General features: G+C 51.4%; 1 protein-coding gene across 1 annotated transcript in view; it reads left to right on the top strand.

Moving 5' to 3' along the window:
* Positions 1 to 6,909, top strand: part of LOC311612689 (sodium/potassium-transporting ATPase subunit alpha-2) — a 26,687-nt gene extending 19,778 nt beyond the window's left edge. The window contains exons 18-23 of the mRNA XM_084865850.1: positions 1 to 68; positions 231 to 376; positions 570 to 700; positions 3,355 to 3,456; positions 3,995 to 4,086; positions 4,955 to 6,909. The exon at positions 1 to 68 is cut by the window's left edge and continues 56 nt beyond it. Of these exons, the coding sequence (XP_084721976.1) occupies positions 1 to 68; positions 231 to 376; positions 570 to 700; positions 3,355 to 3,456; positions 3,995 to 4,086; positions 4,955 to 4,983 (568 nt within the window). The 3' untranslated portion in view covers positions 4,984 to 6,909. The remainder of the gene's footprint in view (positions 69 to 230; positions 377 to 569; positions 701 to 3,354; positions 3,457 to 3,994; positions 4,087 to 4,954) is intronic.
* The last annotated feature ends 11,682 nt before the right edge of the window (positions 6,910 to 18,591 follow it).

Genomic DNA, 18,591 nt, shown 5'->3' with positions numbered 1-18,591 from the left:
GCCGCGGAACCCGCAGACGGACAAGCTGGTGAACGAGAGGCTCATCAGCATGGCCTACGGGCAGATCGGTGCGCTGGGGCCTGGGGATCAGGAGGGACCCCCGAGAATGCCCGCCCCGGCTTTCGGAGCCCAGGAGGGGGGGGGCTGCGCTTCCCCCAGGGTCAGGGACAGACACCTGCTGGCCCCCTCTGGCTCCCTGCCCTGACCCTGGCCCTGCCCGTGACCCACAGGGATGATCCAGGCCCTGGGCGGCTTCTTCACCTACTTCGTGATCCTGGCTGAGAACGGCTTCCTGCCGACCCGGCTGCTGGGGATCCGCCTGGACTGGGACGACCGGTCCACAAACGACCTGGAGGACAGCTATGGGCAGGAGTGGGTGAGCGGGGCCGTGTGCGTGCGGACGCGTGTGCACGAGAGGAGGGTCTAAAGCTGGCAGAGGTGGCCGATGTGGCTGATGGGGGGCGGGGGGCTCGGTTGGGACTGGGTGCCCAGGGTCTAACTGGCCCCGAAGGATGCTGCACCCGGTCCTGCCGGTCCTCACGCTGCGTCTCCCTGCCCGCCCCTCCCAGACCTACGAGCAGCGGAAGGTGGTGGAGTTCACCTGCCACACGGCCTTCTTTGCCAGCATCGTGGTGGTGCAGTGGGCTGACCTCATCATCTGCAAGACCCGCAGGAACTCCGTCTTCCAGCAGGGCATGAAGTGAGCGCCCCCTGCACCCCCCCCCCGCCCCCGGCGTCCCTCTCCCCCACCCCTGGCCCAAAGGTACCACCTCCGTGAGGTCCCTCTCAGCTGGGGACAAAGGCTTGAGTCACCCAGCTGCATAGCCACGGTCACGTTTTTAACCGAGGAGACGAGAGGAGCGATATGACTGAAAGATGAGACAGAGGGCCCGGAGACCAGGACCAGGACATGGACTTTATTGGAGGAGAGGACCGCTGCCAGCTGCCTCCAGAGGGGAAAGAGGGCGAGGGTGGGGGTGCAGGCAGCTTTAAGGGGAGGAAAGAGAAGGGACGGGGCTCAGGACACTCAGCACATGCTGATTGGTGGTTTCGTGTAAGGCACATGATTAGGGACCTAGGGACTCAGGAATCGGGGGCTTAGGGTATGTGGCAGGTGTTGATTGGTGGTTCAGTGCACAGTCCATATAAGGTTAGGTGCTCAGGAATGTCCGGACTGCAGGTGGAGTTTATGTCATTCTCTGTCCATCAGTTGGAGGAAGGAAGGATCTATCAGTGACTATTTCTGATGAGTTTTATTTTGTTCCTAAAATGGACTTTGCTAAGGGCTCCTTCCATCTTTTTTATTTTCATCTTTTCTCATCTTTTCTTTCTCCCTTGCTACCATCTTTCCTTCCTTCTCTTATTTCCTTCCTTCCTTCCTTCCTTCCTTCCTTCCTTCCTTCCTTCCTTCCTTCCTCCATCCTGTACTCCAGTGACACCCATACCATCCTTTGCCCAGCTTTAATACAGGGTCTCCCGTGCCCCCTACCCTCACAGTAGCTCTACTTCATAGCACTGGCCCTGTGGTAATGGTGTTGTCCTTGGGGGGTTTCTGAGCTGCTCGGGGACAGGTTCAATGTCTTCATATGGTGTGAGTCCCCATGTGCCAGTCACTGAGGTGAGTGGTCAAAGCCATTGTCTAACTCAGTGGTTCTATGAGGGAATGTTGTTTCCAGTTTGTGGGTGAGACCTCCCACCATGTACACGGCATGACAGGCCTGGCCATCCCGCAGTGAGGGTCCATGCAGGGCAGCTCTGAAAACGGGCCTTTGGCCACTACCTGGGCAGCTCACCTGCCCGGCCTGGCTCTCTGACTGCAGCCGGAGGGCGGTAAGTGCTGAGGCATCGCTCTGTTCTGTTTTCTTTGGAAAAGATGAGCGCAGTCCCCCAAGTGAGCTTTGTCACAGCTTCTGGGTAAGAGGGCAGAAATAAGGACGCCGCCAGAACTCTGGCGAAGCCAGTGGCATTTCAGATCCTGGGGAGAGAAGCATGAGCTTCCTGTAATGAGTAAAGGTGCCGTGAAGGGGGGCGACCGTGCGGTGAGGAGACAGGAGCAGGGAGTCCATGACACGGCAGCTCTGGGCTGGGACTTACCGAGCAGTGAGTGTGTGGGGGACGGGGAAGGTGAAGGCCACTGGCTAAACCCAGACCAACCGAGGGGAAAATGGAAATGAGACAAAAGCCAGGCTGGGTGCTGGGCATGCTATACCGACAGGCCCCCTGGCACAGGCAGCCTCAGCCCTCGGCCCCTCCTGCCCCCTCCCCCGGGCCCTCAGAGGTCCGATTTCCATTGTCCCAAAGCTCCATGGAAATCCAGCACTGCCTGTGAGAAGGCCCAGGCTTGGCAGAGGCCTAGGCATGAATATAGCGGTTGCATTAGCGTGGTTCTGTGTGGTGGAAGCTGGGACGTCTAATGAATTTTAAACAGGGAAAATACAATCACTAATTATTAACAAATGCAGCTTGCGAGACAACAATCAATTTTTAAAATGTGGCCTTTCTGGAAGAAAAATAAGGAAATAAGGGGTCCTTAGTGAGGGAACCACTGGCTTAAGCCAGAAAGAGAGGACGTGCACACAGTGAGGGCAGGCAGGGCAATCAGAGGACTGAGCACCGTCCGTGTTCGAGAGCTTTCCATGCCTTTGCCAGCAGCCCTAAGATAAAAGGCAGCATCTCCATCTTACACGGAAGGAGCACGAGGCTCAGAGAAGTCAGGAAGCGTCGCTTACCACCAAGAGCCGGTGAGCGGCAGCCATAGACTAGATGCCACCTGACTGGCTCCAGCAACTGCCCTCAGGCCTCTTCCCACGTTGCTTTGCAGCTCGGACACAGTAAACTGCCTTAAGCACCATCTCTCCAGCGGGCCTCCCCCCTGAGAATGTTCCCTTCTTGGTTGAATATCTACAACCCACAGCTCCCAGGGGCTGCAGGCACCCTGTGGGTGCAGGAGACATTGGGGGGCCCTGGGCGGAAGCAGCTTGCCTGGCATCTTGCTGGGGAGATGGCACGTTCACAGACCGCTCCCCGGGGGCAAGAATGCTTCCAGGGGGAAGCTCGTGTTGCCCGCGGCGTCTCAGGACAGAACACCTCACCCGACACATAAAAACGATTTATCTAATAAACGAAAACATGCGCGAGACACAACAATGAGGGGTAACATCACTAAGCATAACAACGAAAGATCATTCTGGGGTTACACACCGCCTGGGGTGCCTGCAGAGGGCACAGGAAGAGGCACTGATGACCTTTCCCCCCATTTCCTCTTGCCTCTCTCCCCTCCACCACCAGGGGGCCCTGGTCTCTCCCTCCCTGCCCTCCCTCCAGATGCTACCTAACCCCTCTTTGCCTTTCCAGGAACAAGATTTTGATTTTTGGGCTCCTGGAAGAGACAGCACTGGCTGCCTTTCTATCCTACTGCCCAGGCATGGGTGTGGCCCTCCGGATGTACCCGCTCAAGTGAGTATTTCTTTTTTTTTTTTTTTTTTAATTTATATATATTTTATTTTATTTTTACAGAGAGGAAGGGAGAGGAATAAAAAACTAGAAAAATTGATTAGAGAGAAACATTGACCAGCTGCCTTCTGTCAAGGGCAGGCAACCAAGATATATGCCCTTGACCGGAATCAAACCTTTGACTCTTCAGTCCGCAGGCTGACACTCTATCCACTGAGCCAAACCGGTTTTGGCTCAACTGAGTATTTCTTTAAAAAGGCAGCTTCTAGCCTGGCTGGGTATTCAGCTGGCCCTATGCGCCAAGGTTGCAGGTTCGATCCCAGGTCAGGACACATACAAGAGCCAACCAGTGAATGCATAAATAAGTGGAACCACAAATCTCTCTCTCCCTCTCCCCCTTCTCTCCCACAAACAAACAAACAAACAAACAAACAAGTAAACACTTAAAGGGCACCTCCTAGGATCCACGTTCCAGCCCATTCCAGCCCTCCTTGCTGTACCAGCCTCCGAGGTTCCTAACCCTGAACTCTGCCGCTCGCAGGGTCACCTGGTGGTTCTGCGCCGTCCCCTACAGCCTCCTCATCTTCATCTACGATGAGGTCCGGAAGCTCATCCTGAGGCGATACCCCGGTGGTAAGCACCTCTGCACCTCACCTGCCCCCCCAGGAGATGCCACCCCGGCTGTCCCCCCAGGCGTCCCCACCCAAATGCCATTCCAGCCACAGAGCCCACAGATGCTGGGGTCCCAAGTCCCGGAGCCCTGATGGTTGACTCTGTTCTCCGCACCCTCTTTCCCTCAGAATCTGGTCCCCCCCTAACACGCAGTGGGTCTCCAAGGCCTCGCACCTTCCACCCAGAGTCACAGAACGTCAGAATTAGAAAGGCCCTGACCCCTCCACATGTCACAGACACAGGGAGAGGAGTTACGTGTTCAGGGTCATGAAGCACAGCTGACACCAGAACCAAGGCCTCCTGACTCCCAGGCCTCAGCCACGTGTGTTTTCCCCCAACAAGCATGTTGGTCCCTCACTGGAGGGTGAAACGGATGGCCTAAAGCCAAATACAGTCCATGGATGATGCTGGGTCTGGCCGGCCCTGTCTTGCACAGGCGTCTGCTTTTTTAACTGCCCAATATTTAAAACTGGGGAGCCCTCACATAAAATAAAAATTTCGAACTTCTAAAAAAAAAAATTACAAGAGCTACCCACCCTATGTCCCCATCTCTGCTCAGTGACACTGGGCAGCTGCCCCTCTGGAAACTCCTGTGTTACTTGAACAGCCACTGCAGTAAATTTGCATTTTTATCCCCAGCTACTCTTTGCCCTCCCTCTACTGGGCCAAGTGCAAGCATTGAAGGCCCCAGCTCCCTGGGTTTTCTCCCCTCCCTTTTCACCTTTCCACAGTCACTTACCTCAGCCCCTGCCCCAGGCTGCTAGCCACCTGGCCCCTCTCCTCTTTGTATGCTCACCTTGCAACCCCCACTCCCAAATCTCTCCAACAGGCTGGGTGGAGAAGGAGACGTACTACTGAGCATGCTGGAAAGAAGAACCAGGATGGAAAAGATGGGGTGCCCTGGAGGAGTTGCAGGGATGGTGACGGGGAGAGGTGGTCTTAGGGGAAGAGTTGGGGAGAAAGAATGAGGCAGTTTAATAGGCTAAATGGGGGTGGGGGTGGGTGGGTAAAAAAGCTTGGGGTGATTGCCCCAGAGACCTAACTCTGAACAGTCAGGTTAGACACTCTCCCCAGACCCTTGTCCATCCCCCTCCACCGTGTTGTCTGTTTTTATGAGAAACTGAAGGTTGCTCCAGCCTCCCCATTCCCTATCCCTCCACCCCCACCTCTCCCTAGAACAGACCAACTTCCAAAGGCAGGAACACGTCTAACCAGGAGGAAGGAAATGGTCTCAGGTCACCAGCCGTATCCCATGTCCCCCTTCACCCCTCTTTTGCTTCCTGCCCAACTCTGTCCCCTGCTTCCTCGTCTGACCCAGAAATCACAAATGGTCCCCCCTGTCGAGGCCAGAAAGGGAAGCTGGTTGGGAAGCCAGCCTGGCTCCCAGTTCTGGCTAGTTAGGAACCTCTGGCGGAGACGGGGCAGCCGCAGACAGTGCGAGGTCAGGGTGTGTGTGTGGGGGGGGGGGGGCGGCGGCGGGGGGAAACGGTGAGGGGAAAGGGAAGAGATCAGTGCACTTGACATCTGGCATCTCCAGGTAAATGCCTGGGATCCAGCTCTGTGTCCAACCTTTTAGAGCCCTGCCCGCAGAACAAGTTCAGTATCATCAGAGTAGCAGCAGAGGCAGGACCCGAAGGCAATCGGGAGTTTCTCTGAGATCCCATACCCAGAGGCCCACTGACCTTGCTTGGTGGTCTGTTCGGTCCATGAGGCCCAGGCATCACATCACTGATGCTCCAGCTCTCAATCACACGCACCTGGTGACACCTGCCTTTGAATGCCTCGGAAGTTCCACGCTGTTCTGAGTGGGGTGGCTGCCCATTCATTCCCTGCCCCTCCCACCCATGCTGAAGAACCTGCCTTATTGCTAGGCACTGCCAAGCCATGAACTCCCTGGCCAGCAGCTGGAGCTGGGGTGGAGGGGTTCCCAGAGCCTTCCTGCCTTCAAGGGACATGCAGAATCAGCTCAGGTCACCAACACGGTCAGCCCTCTGGGCCAGAGGGAACGCACGAGGGACCTGCCTCTGGCCTCGCGGTCAGCGGGGCTGTTCCTCCCCGGCAAATGCCCTTCATCTGATGTTCCTTGTGCCACGTTCCCCTTGTGCCCACAGTTGGTTTCCTGTTCCTACGGATATTCTGTTCCTTCCCTTCCCCCCTCTCCTCCTAGCGTTTCTGCAGGTAGCTCTGCCCATTCTGTAAGGCCGGCTTAGAAAGCACTGGGCATGTCCTGCAGAGACACCTAGATGGACACAGCAAGTGACAGGCACCTAAGGAAAACGGAAGGCCTGAGGCAGAGAGGACGGAAGCATCAAAAGCAGACTCTAGGCCAAGCCCATAAGCCACCTCCCGAGGTCTCTTACGTCATTTCAGCGGAGTTCTACTTCACCGGAAGTGCCTTGAAATAAGTGTCATTGCCTTGGGCTTGGATAGCTAAGTGGGAAACCACACACATTTGGGCCTGATTTATTTGAGATTTATTGACTGTGGACAAAAGTTTCTCTTTGTACAATTAATACACAAGGCAATTGTTTAGTAAGTGAAGAGCATAAACAATATCGCTAAGGGTGGCATATTTAGACGACCTAAAACAATCCTTCTCAAGCACTCTAGGAATTGCCATTTAGAAGTTGTGAGTGTATGGGCTAATTATCATTAATTCTCATATATTTGTTAAAGAAACATCTGCAAGACCTTTACTTGGTGACCTTTTATAAGACATTAGTTTGAGGCACTACATATGTACTTGAAAATAATAAAGATGCATTTCTTTATGAAAAAAAGAAATCCCTTCGATAATTCTATAATACTTAATACTTTCCTCTCTCCCAAATTGTGGTATTGAAAAGTGTGCTGAAGCAGGACTTGGCTTGTAGAGAAAGAAATAGAGGGCAGGAGACAGGGATTGGAAGGAGCAGATATCAGTGGAGAAAGCCAGAGGGGAAGAAGTTATGTTGCAAAATGATATGGAAGAAAATTTAGCAGAACCTCCTTCCTCGTTGCTGAACCTCCCCCCCTCCCCCCCACAAAAAAAAAAAATCACAAAGGGTTGTCTAGAACAGGAAAGGGACTCGGAGTCTACGGGGGCCCAAATACCTGGAGCCACTCTGCTTTTTGTTTCAGCTCAAAATCAGGCCGCTCTCAGTCTGAGGAGGTGGGGGAAGGAGATGGTGGGCTGAGGGGCCCTGAGTGTCGGCACCCATTGACAGTCTATAGTATACCGGCTACAGCACACTGTGTGCAGGGACCTGTTCTGGGCGCTGTCTTTGGGGGATGGAGGGAAAAGGGGATGCAATCCTTGAGGCTCACCATGCAGCAGACTTTAGGAACCTTCGTGGCCCTGGCCAGTGTGGCTCGGTTGGTTGAGGGTCAGCCCAAGCACCAAAAAGTCACTGGTTCTATTCAGGATCAGGCACATGCCCAGGTTGCAGCCTGATCCCCTAGTAGGGGGCATGCAGGAGGCAGCTGATTCCATCAATGTTTCTCTCTGGTTTCAGTAAGAACATTTTTTTTTTTTTTTTTGCAAAAAGCTTTATTGTTTCCATTTGGTCCAATGCCTGGGAGAGGGCTTCAGGGGGTTAAAAGAATGGCTAGTAGTTTCGGGGAGAGGCTCAGGTAAAAGCCAGACACCAGGGGATGCAGAGGGGCCCCTCAAAGGCCTCTGGGCTCCACAGGCTCCTACCGTGTTTCCCAGAAAATAAGACATCCTCCGAAAATAAGACCTAGCGCATGGAAAGATAAGACATCCCCTGAAAATAAGACCTAGCGCAACTTTGGGAGAAAAAATTAATATAAGATATGTCTTATTTTCGGGGAAACAGGATAGTTGTGCTGGAGGGTGAGCCTTTGGGAAAGACACTTGCCCAGCCCAGCCTGGGGCCGGCAGCCTGTGGAAGGGACCAGGTGTGGCCCATCTTCCTGATGAATTTCACCTCCTCCCCCGGAAGTGGTTCTGCAGGAAGTCAGAGCTGAGGGTCTGTGTGTGCGGGCAGCAGGTCCACAGGGCCTGGGTCAGGCTCCTCCCCAAGGCCAGGGCGGCCTCCCTGGTGCCCTGAGTTCTGCCCACTCATCCTGGGGGGCCTCAGCCCACCCTGGGGGAGAGTGCGGCCACCACGCTGGGTTTGCAACTTTAAGAGCCACTCAGCACCCTCACCCTTCTTCTCCGCTAACTGTGGAAGCGGCCCAAGCCCTCCAGCACCACATGGTCCAGGTCTGGACTAGAAGCCCAGAGAGAGGTAGGTGTAGGGCCCGCAGAGGCAGGGGGGCAGGCAACTGACCACAGCCCCACCTCGGTGGGACAATGCTGACGGGTTTGGGAGCTCGTGGTGGTTCGGCAATAAGGATTAAGGAAGAAATAGACCAGGTGTGTTGGCTGCTCTCGGAGGTGGTGCTGAAGGTGGTGACTGGATAAGATGCCAGGGAGGGGCTGGAGGCTGGGAGAAGGGGCGTCCTGGACCTGTTCCGTCCAAACACTGTTGAAGCACAAAGCAGAGCCCAGACCACTGAGGGCACTGCCAAGAACGTGTTTGTGTGTGTGTGTGTGTGTGTGTGTGTGTGTGTGTGTGTTTTAAAGAAACCTTCACAGATAGGGTGTGATGAGCAGGAGGGAGACACTTGTGTGTAGAGAAGGAGGGGTAAAGGGGTGGTGTGCATTCCTCTGGGTCCCACTGGGATGGGAGAGAGGAAGGCACCCGCACTTACAGCCCTATGCCAGGGTCTTGGACTAGCAGTCAGAAGCCAGTTCTTGATCCTTCTTTATTACAACAGCTGTAGTGATGGTTATTACTGTAGCAATAGATGTGGTAGCAGTAATGGCAGCTTACTTTGTGATGTAACTATACCAAACCTTTATTTATGTATCTCATTTAATCCCAGCTCAGGGTCTTCTTTAAAAAAAAAAAAAATCCCTTTATTGATTTGAAAGAGAGAGAGAGAAACATTGATATGAGAGAAATATCTTTCTGTTGCCTCCTGCACTCTCCCCACTGGGAACCAAGCCCACAACTTAGGCATGTACCCTAACCGGGAATCAAACCATGGACCCTTCAGAGCATGGGATGATGCTCAACCAACTGAGCCACATCAGCCAGGACTCAGGGCCTTCTATCTTTTTTTTTTTTTAATATACTTTATTGATTTTTTACAGAGAAGAAGGGAGAAGGATAGAGAGCTAGAAACATCGGTGAGAGAGAAACATCGACCAGCTGCCTCCTGCACACCCCCCACATGGAATGTGCCACAACCAAGGAACTGCCCTTGACCGGAATCAAACCTGGGACCCTTCAGTCCACAGACTGACCCTCTATCCACTGAGCCAAACCGGTTTCAGCCTTCTATCTTGATGGTCCCTCTGCCAGGAACATGCTTTCCTACTTATTCACGGGCCTGCCTTCTTCACTTCATGTGCGTTGCTCCTTAACCATGCCTCTTCAGAAAGGCCCTCACAGACCACCCCAAATAAAATAGCACTCTGGCATTTCTTTCCCCATTCTCTTTATTTTATTCACAAATAGTTATTACCTCAAATTTAGGTAGATATAGAGATAGAGGAACAAACCAAGAAGGTGGTATAGGTAAATGCCTGTAATCTCCCACAACTGATTCACATCCAAATTATAAATAAAATACAGAACTGTGAGTGTCCCACGTCCCGCGTGGTTCGGGGTTCAGGTTCAGGGTTCAGGCTCTGGAGGAGGCTACACACAAATGAAAGAGACAATAAATACTAATTTAGAAATTGGGGGCCAGGCGAAAGCACAAGGAAGGGCTCCGCGCTCTGCTCTGGCCTTGCTATCCCTCTTATTCAGGTTTGGGACACACCCATAGCCCTTAGGCAGGCAATTCCAGTAATAGCTCCAAGATAGCCCAGCAGCAAGGATTTACCTGAGACTAAAAGGTGGAAGTTGTTTCAGCTCCCTTTGTCTCAACTAGACAGTGGGTGTATGGTCTGACCCTTGCCAGAGCCTCAAGGTTGACTGGCCTTTTGGACTCCTTGTCCACCTCTTTCTGCTAGGGAAGGCAATGGGCAGCTTCCAACACAGAACAACCATCATTCTGAGCTGCCTGAAAGCTGGCTGAATGGAGGCCCTATAAGTAGAGAAATAAAGAGGAAAACACATCGAGACAGGTAGAATGGGGTGGAGGTGCAGAATGGGCTGGTCTGATACCCATGTGTGCCATTTTTTTAATCGGGAGGCAGATCACCTCTGTGGAGGCTGTTCATGAGGTGCAAGGGGTCCAGACCCACAAAAAACCCCCAGACCAGGGTTCCAGAGCTGGGAAGAGAAATCCCTGCAACTACAGGTTGTAAAAATAAGGAGATTGTGGCTAAGTGATGAGGAGGCTGTTGGAGAACCAGGTGTTCCATTTAAAGGGCCAGCACATGAACTTACGAAGACTCGCAGGGCTTTGGGAGACCCAGACACATACAGGGAGAAACTGGATTGTCTGGCATCCAGGCAGGAACTTGGGGATGGCTTCCTCCTAGATGGGGGTACTGGGAAGGGTCATTGTTTCTGCTGGGACCTCCCCTGTCATAGGAGAGACTGGCAGCCATCTCCGAGTCTCCATCAGCCTGGATCACACTATTTGCTCCACCCTGGGGATTCCATGAGATTCTGCACCATCCAATTTGCAGCCCTACCCTAGCTGTTCACAGCAGCTTTTCCGTATGAATGGCCTGTCCTGGCTCAGGCTTCAGATTTTGCTAAAATCTCTCAAACAAGATGCAACTGGAGACAGGATGCCCCAAACCTACCAATAAAAGGCCAAGACCCAGCACTAGCACCAGCCTACCTTGCTTCCCAGCTGGGCCTCACCTGGGCACCCCCAACCCCAATACAAATAGTAAGTAGCAGCCATCTGCATATCTCTCTGTAGCTCCTTGCTGGGTCGCCCTAGAGCCAGTGCACCAAGTAAAATTTCAGACTATACAAGATTACAGTTCTACACATAAGTGACACACTCAAGGGGCAAACTCAGTGAGCATCAAAGCCCCACTGAAGCAAATCCTGCTCCATAAGGGTGTCTTCTGCATAGCAGTTCTCCCATTGTAGTCACAGCTGGTCCTCACAGCTAATTGGCCTGGCGACCAACTCCTCACAGTGATGTCAATAGCAATCAAATCTCAACTACAAGACTGCACACAGCCCACACAGGGGTGCCATTAGAGTGCCCAACTCAGGTGGCTGGGAGGCTGAGACCCTACAGGACACCTATTACACAAGGCCACTCTACCAATTCCAGGAGACATAGCAACTCTACCTAATACATAGAAACAAATACAAGGAATCAGCCAAAATGTGGAGACAAAGAAACATGTTACAAATGAAAGAAATGGAAGCAAGTAAACTATGGGATACAGAATTCAAAACCATGGTTAAAAGGTTACTCAGGGATCTTCATGAGACTTTCAAGAATCTTAGTGAGAATGTCAAAGACATGAAAAGGGACCAATCAGAAGTTGAGCATACACTAACTGAAATAAAGAATAACTTACAGGAATTCAATAATGAAGTAGAGGACTAGAGAATCAAATTAATGATTTGGAATATGAGGAAGCAAAAAACACCCAATTAAAAGAGAAAAGAGAATAAAAAGATATGAAGATAGTGTAGGGAGCCTCTGGAACAACTTAAAGCATACCAACATTCATATTATGGGGAAGCCAGAAGGAGAAGAGAGAGAGCAAGATATTGAAATCTATTTGAAGAAATAATGACAGAAAACTTCCCTAACCTGGTGAAAGAAATTGACTTGTACAATAAATCAGGAAGCACAGAGAATCCCAAACAAGAGGAACCCAAAGAGGTCCACACCAAAATACATTATAATTAAAATGCCAAGGGTTAAAGACAGAGAATCTTAAGAGCAGCAAAAGAAAAGCAGTTAGTTACTTGTAAGGGAGTGCCCAGACCACTGTCAGCTGATTTCTCAATAGAAACTTTGCAGGCCAGAAAGGAGTGACAAGAAATATTCAAAGTGATGATAGCAGATTACTCTACCCAGCAAAGTTCTCATTTAGAATTGAAGGTCAGATAAAGAGCTTCACAAACAAGAAAAAAACTAAGGAGTTCACCACCTCAAAACCAGTATTAAATGAAATGTTGAAGGGTTTCTTGAAGAAGAAGATGGAGGAGGAGGAAAAGGAGGAAGAGGAGGAGGAGGAGAGGAAGAGGAGGAGGAAAAATAAAAAATGTGAACAATAAAATAGCAATAAATATATATATATATCAATAATTGAATCTAAAATCAAATAAATAAGAAATCTAATGAACAAAATAAATGTTAATACAATGAAACCAGAGACATGAAAGCATGGAACAGACTGACGAATCTCAGAGAGAAAGGGAGTGGTTGGGTGGGAAGAGATTAACCAAAGATCTTACCTATGAACACAAACAATAGGGTGGTGAAGGCTTGGATTAAAAAAAAACTGGTACATGTGCACAATGGAGTACTGTGCAGCTGTAAGAAAAGAAGGATCTCTTACCCTTGGAGACAGCTTAGAGAGACCTGGAGAGTATCATGCTAAGCAAAATAAGCCAAGCAGAGAAAGACAAGTATCACGTGATCTCACTCATATGTGGTATCTAATAAACAAAATAAACTGAACAAAATAGATCCAGAGACATCGAAGCATGCAATGGACTGACGTATTTTAGAGAGAAGAGATTAGCCAAAGAACTTACATGCATATATGCGTAGCTCATAGACAACAATGGTGTGGGATATATCTGGGAAGGGGGTGGAAGCTGGGAGGAGAGAGTCAATGGAGGGAGAGGGATATCTGTAATACTTTCAACAATAAAGACAAGTTTTAATAACAAATAAATAATAAAAATATGTATAACTTTACTACCACTAGATAGTGGAATGCAAGAATAGTGCATTGTACAGAAAACTGACAACTAACCTTCACTAGAAAAATGGTTAAATAATTATTTTTAAAAATGATGAGGAGGTTATCAGTAAAATTCAACATCTATTCCTGATTTCAATGTTAGAGGAAGGAGCATGTAGGAAAACGTAATCCTGTTCAGAGAGGAGAGGAAGGGATGTGCTAAGTCTAGAGCACTAATAACAGCAGCAGGTACTGTGACTGGACAGGAGGCCTGGCCCTAAGCAGGTCTGCCTCGGACCAGCCAGCAGGGTGTGGGTTCTTGACTTCGTGCAGGAATCATTTCACAGCTCGGTTCCAGGTGACGACGAGGGTGTATTTATTAAAGCTAGGGATAGTGACAAATGACATGGCTTAGGGTAGAGGAAGCAACAGCAGAGGCCGGGTGGGGCTGCTTTAGCTCACCAGGAAGTCACAGAAAAGAGGGCCTTGGGGACAGGCTCATGGGGTTTGCCTGGGATTTGCGGCTGATGCCCATTGCTGCCTGATTGCAAGGATCCTGGGATCCCTTGGAATTTAGGAGATGCAGTGCCTGTGGGGGAGCAATGGAGGAAGGAAAAGGGGGTGTCCACGGTCTGGTCTCCAGAGGGAAAGCGCAAGCTAGGGCCTTTGTCTCCAGGTTTTCTCTCTCTGGCAGGCAGGAATGTTAGGGGAGGCCTCAGCAGAATATCCATCAGCCTTTCCGGCTGTGCTCTTTCAGGGTCCTGGTCTTCACTGATTGGTCAGTGTCAGGGCAGGAGGTCCTTAGTGTCCTGGCATCACCACCTAGTTTTGCTGCTTTTCTGGGCCTGGAGCTGAAATTCAACTGAGGCTTTGATGTCTCTTCAGGGAGGTGGCCTTCTGCATCTGCTGTAAATTGCTCTGTCAGTTTGTTCAGCAACAGGCCCAGTTTCCCTGTTCCACTTGTCCTTGCTTACTGACCTGTCCCAGCACAACCAAAACATAACAACCACCTTTGAAATCCTGGATAAGGAGTTTACATTTAAATAGTCTAAATAGATAAACACTGGAATTGGAGAATCCAAGATGGCTGCTCGGGTAGACACCTAACCGCAGCAGCACACAACAATTTCAATGGAATACAACTAAAATGTAGAGTGGACATTGCCCAGAGCTACAGGTAGTCGACTGACTGAAAATTCTACAACAAGAAGGAAAGAGAAAACCAGAAGGAAAATCAGAGGAGCTGAAAAAAAGCCTAAGGTACGGAGACATGCTGTGCGCTCGCACGCTCGCGCGCGCGCGCGCACGCAGAGAGGTCACAGCCGGAGAGGAGGAGAGGGCTGGGTGCTGCCCGGCGTTCCCTAGCAGGAAGGAAATAAAACCCCCAGCCTGGGCTGAACCCCCGAACCGGCAGCACTGAGCACCAAGTTATGGGCCAGACCCTGGGGACCCAGGCTCCGGCAGGGGGAGACAGGGCTGTGAGGCGGAATCCCAGGCGAGCAGCGAAAAACAGGGCCCCCTGAGTCGCTCGCACATTGCGTGCAGAGGACTGAATGTTGACTCTGATGCTGGATTACCCTAGCCGGAAGGAACAGGGCCTCCTGCGGCGCTGAGCCTCAGTCCGGACTGCTCTGAACCCCAGTTCTGGGCCAATCCCTGGGGACCCAGGCTCAAGTAGAGGGAGATGGGGCTGTGAAGTGGAGTCCTGGGAGAGAGGCGAAAGGCCGAGCCCCCGGAGTCGCGCACATTGCTTGCAAGGGAAGGAATGTTGACTCTGATGCGGGATTGCCCTGGAGGGAAGGAAACGGGAGCCCTGGCTGTGTTGGGCCCCAGTTTCAACTGCTCTGAACCCCAGTCCTGGACCAGACCCTGGGGACCCAGGCTCGAGCAGGGGGAGACGGGGCTGTGAGGCCGAATCCCAGAGGAGTGGCGAAAAGCGGAGCCCCCAGAGTAGAGCGCACTGCACGCAGAGGACAGTCTGTTGACTCTGATCCTAGACTCCCCTAGCGGGAAAGAGGAAAAAAAAGCTCCAGACTGGAGGAATGCGACGAGGAGCAGGAGCCCCTGCCAGACACCTGCCAGCCGGGCGCCGGCAGGGAGCCGGGCGACGGGGCCCCCGGGGGGGGGGGGGGTGCCCCTGAGCCTTCGACCTCTGAGTGCGAGCAACGGAGCCAAGGCCTTGGGCTGCTTCCTGGGCAGCGCCGACCCCGGCAACAGGCTGGAGCAGCGCAGGAGCCCGCGGAGAACAAAGGGGTGCCACAGGCCAACCTGCTGAGCTCCCAGGACAAGGAGGAAGAAACCAAAGTTCTCAATGTGAAGAAATCAAGTGAGAGCAAAAGATAGTAAAATTACTTAAGAAACAATACAAAGAAGATCTTGAAAAATCAAAGACTAAGTCAGAACTCAACTCACCAGCCAACATTGCAACATATATGCATTTAAAAAAAAAAAAAAAAAAAAAAAGGACAGAATGTTGGAACAGCGGCGGCCAGGCCTAGAGTGCCCAGGCACAAGGCAGTGGCAACCGGGCCCGGAGCAGCAACGGCTAAGCCCCAGAGCAGCAGCAGCCAGAACCAGAGCAACAACAGCCAGCACTGGAGCAGCCAGACCTGGGGCAGTGGCAGCCAGGCCTGAGGCGGAGGCAGCCAAGCCCAGGGTGGCCAGTCCAGGAACACCCAGACCCGGAGTGGCCGGGCCCGGAGAAGCCGGGCCCAGAGCAGCTGGGTTGGGAGCAGCCAGGCCCAGAACAGCAGTAGCCAAGCCCGGAGCATCCAGGCTGGGAGCGGCCAGACTCGGAGCGGCCAGGCCCGAGGCAGCCGGGCCCAGAGCAGCCGGGTCGGGTGTGGCCAGGCCTGGAGCAGCAGCTGCCAGACTGGGAGCGGCCAGGCCCGGAGCAGCCGGGTCTGGTGCGGCCAGGCCCGGAGAAGCGGCTGCCAGGCTGGGAGTGGCCAGGCCCGGAGCAGCCGGGTCTGCTGCGGCCAGGCCTGAAGCAGCGGTTGCCAGGCTGGGAGCGGCCAGGCCCGGAGCAGCCGGGTCTGGTGTGGCCAGGTCCGGAGCAGCAGCTGCCAGGCTGGAAGCGGCCAGTCCCGGAACAGCTGGGTCGGGTGCGGCCAGGCCCAAAGCAGCAGTTGCCAGGCTGGGAGCGGCCAGGCCTGGAGCAGCCGGGTCAGGTGCGGCCAGGCCTGAAGCAGCGGTTTCCAGGCTGGGAGCGGCCAGGCCTGGAGCAGCCAGGTCTGGTGTGGCCAGGTCCAGAGCAGCAGCTGCTAGGCTGGGAGCGGCCAGGCCCGGAGTAGCCGGGTCGGGTGCAGCCAGGCCCGCAGCAGCAGCAGCCAAGTCCAGAGCAACTAGGTCGGGAGCGGCAGTGACCAGACCCGGAGCAGCTGGTTGTGGAACGAACCAGAGTAACAGAGGCCAGGCCCGGAGCAGCCAGGCCCGGAACAGCTCGCTCCTCGCCTGCCCCTGCCCCACGGCTGCCTCTCAGACATGGCTGGAAACTTTTGTGGGAACTTGAGGGTCTGCTGAATCAAGTGATGAAGGCTTAGATCTGGATGTGTTGAGTTAGTATAGGGGTGGGGTGTTGATCTGTGAGTGCCTTGGGTGGGGCCTGGATGAGGCTGGTTGACCTATTTGGAAATGTCTTTTGTGTGAAATGTATCATTGGGCATGTGGAGGTATTATTGATATGAGAAAATGCTAAGTAACTGATTTACTATCTGAAAAGGGATTTACTATCGGGGAAAGGGAGGGAGGAAGAGACTGAACATAAAATGCACCTATGGATGAGGACAATGGGGGATGGGGAGGGGGTGGAGGGTGGGGTGAGAACCTGGTGGAGGGGGGAAGAAATGAGGAACCTTCGTAATAATATGAACAATAAAGATTGATTTAAAAAATAAATAAATAAATAAATAGTCTAAATAAAGTAATAAACTAGGAAAACTAAAAACATATTTTGGAGGTTAAACAACATGATTAAATATATTTTAAAAAATCTAAGGAAGTCAATCAAAGCAAAGCAATAGTGACAACAACAACAAATGCTAGAAGCAAAGTTCGCAGGATACAATGTATAAAATTTCACATTTTATCAATTTCTAAAAACTCAAATGTATCTCTAAATATTAGTGAGATGGAAAATACAGTACAAAGAGCTTCTATTTACAGCAGTACCAAGGCAAATTACATTCCAGATTTAGCATGTGTGACTCATAGTATTTATTCAAAAAAACAAAAATTTTAAATATATTTTTATTGATTGCAGAGATGATAAGGGAGAGGAACAGAGAGAGAGAGAAATATCAACAAGAACGAGACATCAATCAGCTGCCTCCTGCATGCCGCCCATTGGGGATTGAGCCTGCAACCCAGGCATGTACCCTGACCAGGAATTAAATGGTGACTTCCGGTTCATAGGTCAATGCTTAACCACTGAGCCATGCCAGAAGGCAATTAAAGAAAATTTAAAAACGCAATCAAAGAGGATGAAGCTGTCCCTACCCGGTTTGACTCAGTGGATAGAGTATCGGCCTGCGGACTCAGGGGTCCCAGGTTAGATTCCGGTCAAGGGCATGTACCTTGGTTGTGGGCACATCCCCAGTAGGGGGTGTGGACGAGGCAGCTGATTGATGTTTCTCTCTCATCGATGTTTCTAACTCTCTCCCTTTTCCTTCCTCTCTGTAAAACAATCAATAAAATAAATATTTTTTAAGAAAAGAGGAAGACGGTAGCGCCCACGGCTGCAGCTGAGTGCCAGGCTTCCCGGGCTCTGTTGGTGGGAATGGCGGGATCTTTGTCTGGAGGCCCACAGGACCTGCGGAGCCAAGGCTCTCCATTTGGACCCCGCTGTGCATGAAGTCCCCTTTCCTGCCACTATTGATATCTGTGGCACTGTGGAGTCTAAAGAAGTCATGAAACAATATGGACTTGGGCCCAACAGTGGCACTGTGAGCTCACCCAATCTCTTTGCTACCAGACTTGATCAGGCAATGAAATTTGAGAAGGCCCAGACCATGTCTAAAGTGTATACAGTGGTGCCTCGCATAATGAACGCCTCGCACAGCAAACTTTGGACAGGTTTTTCATGAAACCATCGGCCAAAAAGCAGAAAATGGATGAAGATGTGCAAGATTCGGTAGACTCTACTTAGTCTGTCTTAAAATTAAAAAAATGTGTGTTTTTTTTTTAAAAAATTATGTTTTTAGATGTATCTAAATAAAAATATGTCATCTTAGCATATTTTTTTTTATGTCATCTTAGCATATTTTATGCTACAGAACGAATTATTTTTTTTAACATGTATTGTTATGGGAAAACGCGTTTCACATAACGAACTTTTTGCATAACAAGCTTGCTCCTGGAACGAATTAAGTTCGTTGTGTGAGGCACCACTGTATATATACACTTAATGATTTTTTACAGAGAGGAAGGGAGAGGGATAGAGAGCTAGAAACATCAATGAGAGAGAAACATTGACCAGCTGCCTCCTGCACACCCCCTACTGGGGATGTGCCTGCAACCAAGGTACATGCCCTTGACTGGAATCGAACCTGGGACCTTTCAGTCCGCAAACTGATGCTCTATTCACTGAGCCAAACCAGTTTCGGCTAAATATGTCTTAATTGGCACGC

This window comes from Pipistrellus hanaki (assembly GCF_964339955.1).
Source record: "Pipistrellus hanaki genome assembly, chromosome: 18".
NCBI classification, from domain to species: Eukaryota; Metazoa; Chordata; class Mammalia; order Chiroptera; family Vespertilionidae; genus Pipistrellus; species Pipistrellus hanaki.
The sequence above is the reverse complement of the archived record's forward strand: the minus strand, read 5'-3'. Positions and strand labels throughout refer to the sequence as shown.